The sequence below is a fragment of the Hydra vulgaris genome, chromosome 02 (assembly GCF_038396675.1).
Source record: "Hydra vulgaris chromosome 02, alternate assembly HydraT2T_AEP".
Classification (NCBI taxonomy): Eukaryota; Metazoa; Cnidaria; class Hydrozoa; order Anthoathecata; family Hydridae; genus Hydra; species Hydra vulgaris.
This window is the reverse complement of record NC_088921.1, coordinates 62673156-62682500: the sequence shown is the minus strand read 5'-3', so window position 1 is coordinate 62682500 and position 9345 is coordinate 62673156. Positions and strand designations below refer to the sequence as shown.

The window sequence follows — 9345 nt, the reverse complement described above, 5'->3', positions numbered from 1 at the left end:
CTAAAAGTATAGATATATAGATTTCACCACTATTATTTCTGTTACAGGTGGAAAAAAAAAATCATATTACTGCATTAAGAAAAATGCATACATGTTAGTGCAGCTAAACTAATAAAGCAGAAAATTTGCATAAATGTCACTACAGCTGTAAAAAAGATTTACTAATAATAACCTGTGTTTCTTGATAAGTTCTTTTAACTTTTTTTCAAAAGTAAGAACAGCTTCATAATTCTCACTATCACTGATCTATAAAATAATTTATAAAACAAATTAAAAAATAATATATTGCTATTTGCACCCATTTTTTGAAACAACAGAAAATAGTTTATGATATGAACATAAATTTTAGTAGAACTTAATTTAAAAAAAAATTAGAATTTGTTTCGAAATAAATTTGACAAGTTTGAGAAAGTTTGTATATAAAGCTATGGATTATAAGAAACCAGTTCACCTTTACACTTTACAGACTTTACACTTAAACAAAAAATGATGAAAACATACAGCTAAATATATTTTTCTCTTCTGTGCAATCTGGCGTATAAAAACACCTTCAAAACCAGCATACATTTGTTTCTCACCATTAGTCAACAACAACAACAAAAACCTTGACCAAAGGAAGGTGATTATATTATAAAAATAAAATAAAGTCAAACCATTATGTTCCTTTGTTAGGGCAAAATTATGGTCTAAATATGAATAATGATCCTTGAACTGTATTGTGCTTCTGTTTAGGGCTTTGTTGACTAATACAAGATACTATTTTTAAAGAATTGTTTCTAATGTATCATTAAATTGGAGTCAGATTTTGTTAATAATATAGACAATGAAAATAATAGACTTCAACTTAATTTGTCTATTTAACATAGAAGACCAGTTTAAAAGCTTAAATAGTAAAGAAGACTTTATAAAAAAAAATACTTTAGCAAATATATGAAGCTGACGTAAAGAATGAAGCATGTGTTTTCAAAACAATTTTTTTTTTTTTTTTTTTTAAACATCTTTGCTTCCAACAAGGCTGCAAGCAGCCACTAATTAAAGTTGGAAGTTACTGAAAGAGAAAAGATGAAGATTGTAGAGCAAGATAACGATTGACGGACGACTTAAAAGATTGCAAATTATATGAATCAGGAAAGCAAGATGAAGGAAGCGAATTCCAAAGAGCTGATGTTCGAGGAAAAAAACTAGACGAATAAGCGTTTTTGGAGCACTTAGGAACAGTCACAGAAAAAGGATGACACTTAATTGAATGACGAGTAACACGAGAATGAATTATAGTAGATGGCACAAGAGACGCTAGCTCTTTAGAGCAGCGCCCGTTATAGTATTTGTAGAAAAAAGAAAGAGAAGCAACATTACGACGATGTGATAATGGTTGGAGGTTGGCTGCAAGAGCAGGTCCAACTATGTTTACAATGCGTTTTTGCACCTTGTCTAAAAGAGAAAGGGCATCATTAGAAGATCCGCCCCAGATATGGCAACAGTATGCCATACAAGGCCGGATTTGAGATTTATAGAGATAGAGAATAGAATCCGAAGTAAGAAAGTGACAAGCTCGATAAAGAGATGCAACCTTAGCAGATGCTAATTTTGCAACTGATTTGATATATGGTTTCCAAGAAAGATTGGAAGTAAGAGTTAATCCTAGAAGATGAAGAGTAGGTGACTCATCGAGTACATCACCGTTCATAAATATAGGAAGATCTAAATTATTGCGATAACGATTGGCTGAAAAAAATTGAGTTTTATCTGAATTAAAGTTCACCAGCCACTGTGAGCCCCATGCTGTAGCAGAAGTGAGATCCTTTTCAAGCTCAAATGCCCCCTCCAAGCAATCAGAAGGTGTTGGTTTCTTATCACGACAAGAGTAAATGGTAGCATCATCAGCAAACAATGCCACCTTAGATGTGACAATATCTGGAAGATCGTTAATGTAAATTAAAAAGAGTATAGGGCCAAGGATAGAACCTTGAGGAACCCCTGAAGTTACAGAATAAGAAGAAGAGTGTTGTCCATCGAGGACAACTTTTATGCTACGATTGGAAAGGAAGGATTCAATGATCTTAAAGATGTTGCCAGATAAACCATAAGAAGAAAGCTTAAAGAGAAGACCAGCATGCCAAACTTTATCAAAAGCTTTTGAAATATCAAGAGCGATGGCCTTAACCTCTCCACCTTTATCTAATACACGATAAAACCTGTCAGTTATTACTGTTAGCAAATCAGCTGTAGAACGAGAAGATTTGAATTTCATTAACATGATTATTAATAATAAACATAAGTTATATTTAAATTCAATAATGGTAATAAGTTATTTGACTTATTATCATTTTTGGACTTATTCAACTTATAACCATTATTGACTTTAAATTATCTTAGGTGCTCCAAAAAATCCTCATCGTCTTATCACAGAGCACTGCAGAATAGCATTTATATTGCATATATATGGTCAGAGCCAGCTTCAAAACACAGATCTTCAGTTCTAAAACCAGAACTCTAACCACTGCAACACAGTGCTAAAAAAAGAAATCTGATAACACCATCAAAAAAATATTAGGTTCTGTGTTAAAAAAGTACGATCGTGCAGTGTTATGGTTTATAATTGAAGATAAAAGATAATTTGAGACTTCTTAGTTTTCTTTTGGATCTGGCTTTATCAATTTGTATTGGTATTACTTATGGACAATATCATCCATCACACTCTACCACTTTTGAAAATTGTGTGATATGATCGATGATCTATACAATAGCTTCCAATATAGTATAAAAAGCAGTTTATTTTCAAACCTTTCATCAATTTTGATCACTTTAAGGTCAACAATGAGGATACTTTCTTATTTCTATTTGTCACTACATTTTATTTTATCAGATTTTAGAACCATGCTGCCTAGCAGTGTAAATCTTAAACTAATAAATTTTTTAATTTGCTGGAGAAATTATATGAAAGCTGTCCAAATTTGACTTGACTAGAGATAAAATTTTATGAACTATAACTGACACTACTCCTAGTATGTTGTGCAAGCTAAAATTTCTTAAAATTGATTATCTGTTAAGTTCATAAACATAAACTTGTTTAAAATTAGCTACCTGTGACAATCAATTTTTGTTACTTCAATTACCAAAGCCTATAAAAAAAGTTGGATTTCTTTACACATTATCGATTGGATAGGCAGCTCTCAATAAGTATTAAATTTCCCAAGGAAATCCTGAGTCTCCTTAAGTTTTCTTGAAAATACAGATCATGAGAGATTATCCTTCAATGGTTATGGAAACTCCAACCTGTTGGGATATTATTAAAAAAAGTTATAGTTCTCCAAAACTTGCTCTAGTTTAGTATACACAGAAAAAGAACTTTGTGAAAAAAATAAATTTGTCTAACTGAAACACGAGTGCAATTAATAAAAACTGTGTGTTTAACTAAGAGTTGTAAGTTTTTGAATCTTGCCTAATAACATCTGAAAAAAGTATGATTTAAGTATTAAAATGATTTCCAATGAAATACAAAACCAAGAGGCAAATTTTTCATCTGGAACAAATGAAATTTTAGATAAATGTTTTAATATGCATCTAAAACCCTACCCTATCAAAGTGAAGAAATTTAGATCTGTAATTAAAACTTAAAACTACTGTGTACACCAAAGAGAAACATTGAGACATTCAGATTGTCTTAATCTCTACTAGAAGAACCAATGTGACATTTTCCTTTTGATGCTAAAGTTGCAATTTATTTTCTTGCTGAAAAAGTAAACACTGTAGAATAAGGAATAATTGAAAAATAATGCAATAGCTTTTCTAAACAAAAGGTGGAACAAATAATTTGGGCAAAAAGTAAAAAAAAATGTTTTTTCAAATAACATTTTGATTTTGTAATATATAATATAAAAATAAATAAAATTCATATTTTTTGATTCAACACTAAAACTGTTGAATTGCAGGGCCATATTTATAGACATTAAAAAACTAATAAAACAAGAGACAAGGTGCAGGCTAGATGTATATAGTGTTATTGTCAATATTTTAAAACAAAAAAATTTTTGTTAAAAGAAATAAAGTATGCTATTTAGAGCTCTTAAAAAGAGTAGAAAAAAATTAATATTGTTGAACTCAAAAATGAAAATTGATAAAATCTCATCCACACAAATATTTATTTATGACCTACCTGAAGATCAACAGACTCAGAGGCTGATATAAATGAATCATTATCACTGTCATAGTCATTTTCTATATCTTTAATTTTTTGAATTTCATCAACTAAACAGTTATAAGACTCCATATTAAGGTCAGTAGACAATACATCTTGAATTAATTCTTCGTAAACTTCATTTTTATTGTTAGCAAGATGGTTTTCTGCCATGCTTATGACTTGCTGAGGATTTTGACCTAAGTCAATAAGATTACGAAGACGAATAATTTCATTGTCAATACAATATTTACAATTATTGTTATTTGGTAACCCCAAAACTTCTTCTAATTCACTCATTGATTTATTCAGGTTTTTAACAGCTAAATAAAAACATGAATAGTTGTTTAAAAATAAAGATATAAGAAAAATATTATTAATGATAATATTAATGATAAATACTAATAAAAAATAAAAAAATAAACTTGTTTACAAAACATTAAACAAGAAATTTAATATCAATTTAACTAAAAAACACCAAACCTTCATCAAGCTCTTTATCCACATCTAAAATAAAGTAATACTAATAAGATTATAAAAATAATATAGACTGAAAATTTTTAAAAATTTATTTAAAATGAAATCTAAAAGCAAACCTATTTTTGCATAATTTTTTCCAGAAGAGCTGCCAGGCAATGAGCTATGCCTTTTAATTGTGGACACACTGCTTTTCCTATTACTAACAGAGCTTTGTCTTCTTTTTCTTAACACTAATTTGGATGGTATAGCTAAATAAAAAATCAATTGAATTGATTGATGGTATAACAAAAAATATACATTAAACAATGAATATGTAAAAAATTACCAATGACAAATTGTTATAAAACTATAACATTATTTTAAAACTTTTTAATTTTATTCTTTGACCTTTATTATGCCGCATTTTATTTGAAATTTTTAATATACTTTATAATATATAAATCTACTTTTTATACTATTATTATTATTACACTAATGTTGTCATGCTATAATTCTTAAATTTAATGATTTAATTTATTAATATATTTATAAATACCATTTTAACAATACAAAAATACTTTAAATGTACTTTTTAATATTGAATTAAAAAGTGTATTGTAGTGAATACATGAACAAGCTCAAGACAGAAAACAATCAAAACACAATACATAATAACAAGAAATTTAAAAAAATATTCATAAAAAGTGAATATGTATATTAGTGACTGGCCAAAATTCTGTTTCGATATCGGTTTTGGCCAAAATTTCAATTTGAACCGATACTGAAATTTCGGTTTTGGTACTTTTTATAAATTCAGTAAAAAGCAAAATTTGGGCTGAAAAACATACTGAAAACTGAAAAAATTTGTAAGATATTAAATTTTTATCTAATTTAGAAAAATAGTTTTTTTTGAAAACTTCCACAAAATACTTTGAGAGTTTGCACTAAAGTTTTAAAAACTTTCACAAAATACCACAAAAAATTTTTGTTTTGCAGAGAAAATCAAAACCAGTTGTTAACTTTCGCTATTAACTTATATCGCCAACCTTTGTATCAAATCTCAATTTGTGAAACACGTGTAATCAATTCTAACATAATACACATATAAAAAAACAGCAAATGTATAATTGCATTTTTTTTTTAAATTTCTAATAAAATTAATTTTGACTAGCCAAAATGTCGGTATTAGTTTTGATAAAATGTTTGCTGAAATGTCAATTTCGGTTTCGGCACCAAACTAGAGTACCCTAAATTTCGGTTTATTTCGGTTTTGGCTTTTTTTCTGTTTCGGTCGATTACTAATGTATATGTATATATATATACCTTTAAAAAAAGCTATATGAATCAGCATTTTAAAAAATAGAATTATATTTTATATATAATGGTCAGGATAAGGTTACAATCGCCTTGTTACTGGAAACATATAAACCAGTACAACCAGTCACATAACCTGCTGCCCTGTAAGATTTACCCTCAGCAAAGGCTAGAAGAAGTTAACTCACTGCTATTAATACTGTCTAATATATGTTATATCTATAATATCTACTTTTATATGTTAATTGGTAAAAATGTTGCAACTGCTGTGTAAGCTCAACTGTAGGTTACTATATATGTACAAGTCTTCTCAGGAAAGACATGCAGTTGCACGCCTTATATGATTTCTCAGGAAGTCTTCTCAGGAAAGACATGCAATTCTGTGTTTATATGACCATTTAATGACAATTTAATATTTTGTTTGGACAACTTGGCCAATGCTCACTGCAAATTTTGAAATGCTCACTGCAAATTTTGAAAATCTGAGCGTTTAAAAAATGTGTTGAATAAAAAAAATGTAAAATTAAACTAAAATTAAAAGTAAACAAACCAAAAACTAAACAGAAAAAAGAAATACAAAACTAAACAAAAAAAATAAATATTTTAACAAATGATAAAATAATTAAAAGATAAACCAAAAAAAAATAAAAGCATAAAATTAATATGTATTTTTTATTTTAATTTAAAAGTGTTTAGTTTTCTCAGCTGAACCTCTGGCATGATGTACACTCACCAGTAGGCTCACTGAGCCTGCTGCATAATTTCTGTATTTCTTACTTGAAATTCTGTATCTCTTACTTAAAATCTGTATCTCTTACTTAAGTATTCTGGATCTCTTACTTAAAAAGTTAACTTTATTACTCATTTTCCAGATAAACCTAATCACTTACCTTCACTCCTTGATTTGTGACAATATTCCTGTCATAGAGTTACAAAAGCATTCTCCTGGACTCTTGCATATAGAAAAATTTTTGAGATCATTAAAGAATTTTTTTTTAAATGCAGTATCAAAGCTGTTCTTGAATAATAACGCTCTTTTTTATTTCCATTAATTTCTAGGGTACTACAAGATTCTATCCTTGGGTCTATATTGCTTCTCATTTTTATTTAACAATCTTCCTGACAATCTTACATCAAAAGTAGCTCAATTTGCTGATGGCATAACTATATACTACTATATTGGAAAAAAAAACACCACTTTTTGATCCCTTAGAACAAGCAGCTGATCTTGAATCTGATCTCTAATCTGTAACAGCCTGAAGCTTGTGAATTTTAACTCTACTAAACAGTAGTTACTTACTTCAAACAATTATTACAATACTTTTGATATTCTTATATTGATAAAAAACAAGAGTCTCTGAGTCTCTGAAACAAGTTTCTAAATAATAAATATTTAGAAACATTGTTAAATATTGCCTTCAAATACAAAAACAGAATCAACTAAAATATCTTACTTGGTTATTTATAAACCCTATAAAGTGCTTAAAAAACTTGTTTTGATTTAGGGAAGTACAATACTGGCAAACACCAACTTAACTTATGGAATACTATACAAGAGCAATTAGACAAGATTTTAGTTATAATATTTACATACATTTTTATAATAATTTAGATAAAATTTAGCATAAATTTAGAAAGTAATGTATAAAATATACACACACAGATATATATATATATATATATATATATATATATATATATATATATATATATATATATATATATATATATATATATATATATATATATATATATATATATATATATATGCGCGCATATATATATACATAAATACATACATATATACACACACACATAATAGATTATGTTATTAATACAATGAATTTAAATGAAGTTTTAAATAAGTTTTAGAAAAATAGTTTAAAAATCTTTTAAATAATCTTTTTTAAATTAATGGTTGTATACCGAATAACAAATATTGTTGTATGTAATTACGAATTATGAAGAGCATTCCAGTTGCCTCTAATCAAAGCTTTTAAAATACATAAAAAGTTATTAAAAAACTATACTTATGAAGTGAACAAACAAGCTTATCTTAAAATATAATGATTATGAAGCACCATTAAATAAGCTTTATAAATAAATTAGGAACTAGATTAAATAATGAAAATCTAAAATATAAGAAAAAAATTTATTTCTTACTGCTTTAAATTGAATAAGTAGATCTATTATACTTTTTGATTATATATAAGCAAATGTGTTTCACAATAGGTGGCCTGATTTCTCAAAACCAATTGTTTTATTGATTTTGGCAAAATAAACAGATTATTTTTAAAAAAATTTTAAAAAATTATTATTTAAGTCTAACATTAAATACTTTAAATTAAAAGAAAAATGTCATACTTATATTTTGTTGTACCCCCATTTGTTTTCCTCCTAAAACCTTGGTTTTACTAGTTTGATTGCTTCCTAGGAAAGATCCATACTGAATATAGTTTTTAGTAAAGTATATAATTGAACCAACACCCAGTAATGATGAAAGAACAATTAGTTTTGTTTTTGCAGATTGTAGCAAAACAGATAAACCAGGAACGACCATATTTTAGCATTATTCTAAAAATTATTTTAAAAGTCTTATTTCTGTTTTTATTAAAATTCTCAAATGGTACCAAAAACTGAAAATAATTGTAAAAATAACCATGAAAAATAAATAAACAATGTTATAAGGCATAAAACTTTTAATTCCGTCAGGGAGTCTTTACCTCTATAATAGATCTATTACAGTAATCAGATAAGAAAGGGGAAATAGTTATTAGCATAGCCCCGACGGTTAAAAACTCAAGACTGCATGAAACTACTACCGGCATCAAGTAGAAAGTTGTCATTTTAGACGATAGAACTATTATTAGAATCATAAATAAAATTAATAATCTTAACTCTCATTCGAACGCACTTTTTGAATGAGTTTCACTCACACATTTTTAATGTCGGGCAGCTGAGCGTGTTTTTGAAAACATTTCTTAAATTGAAAACCGGTATACATTAAACAAATTCCGAAACAGTTTTTTTATCGTCTTGCGTCCATGGCATTTTTAAATGTATTCTTGTCGGCAAACTTTCTTTACTGGTAACTGCGTCGCCTAATGAAATCTACAAAAACTTGTACCGACTAATTCGATATTAATAAAAAAGAAACAGTGAAAACAATTTTCAGATGTTCTACTTACAGTGCCGTAACAAGAAGATCGGACCACCCCCCTCCCTCAAAAAAAAACTGTCAATAGGGCCCCAAATAAGTATTAGGTAGCCTTGATAGGGCTCTGCCTACTAAGGTTTACTAAGACGTTTGTACGTAGTGCTATACAAATGGAATTTTAACACTAGCATAACTTTAACCCAACGAATAATTGTCTTTTTTATTTTCGACCGATTTT

General features: G+C 27.8%; 1 protein-coding gene across 3 annotated transcripts in view; it reads right to left on the bottom strand.

Moving 5' to 3' along the window:
- The window catches only part of LOC100210447 (mitoguardin), a 32365-nt gene extending 23570 nt beyond the window's left edge, over positions 1 to 8795 (bottom strand). The window contains exons 1-6 of one of the 3 annotated variants that reach the window (XM_065791657.1): positions 8674 to 8795; positions 8315 to 8524; positions 4774 to 4905; positions 4661 to 4684; positions 4157 to 4500; positions 173 to 246 (exon numbers count right to left, since the gene is read on the bottom strand). In XM_065791657.1, the coding sequence (XP_065647729.1) occupies positions 173 to 246; positions 4157 to 4500; positions 4661 to 4684; positions 4774 to 4905; positions 8315 to 8510 (770 nt within the window). In that variant the 5' untranslated portion in view covers positions 8511 to 8524; positions 8674 to 8795. Of the gene's footprint in view, positions 1 to 172; positions 247 to 4156; positions 4501 to 4660; positions 4685 to 4773; positions 4906 to 7876; positions 7938 to 8314; positions 8525 to 8673 lie in introns of those variants that run through there. The other 2 variants (XM_065791655.1, XM_065791656.1) reach the window with 2 other exon arrangements.
- Between the last annotated feature and the right edge of the window lie 550 nt (positions 8796 to 9345).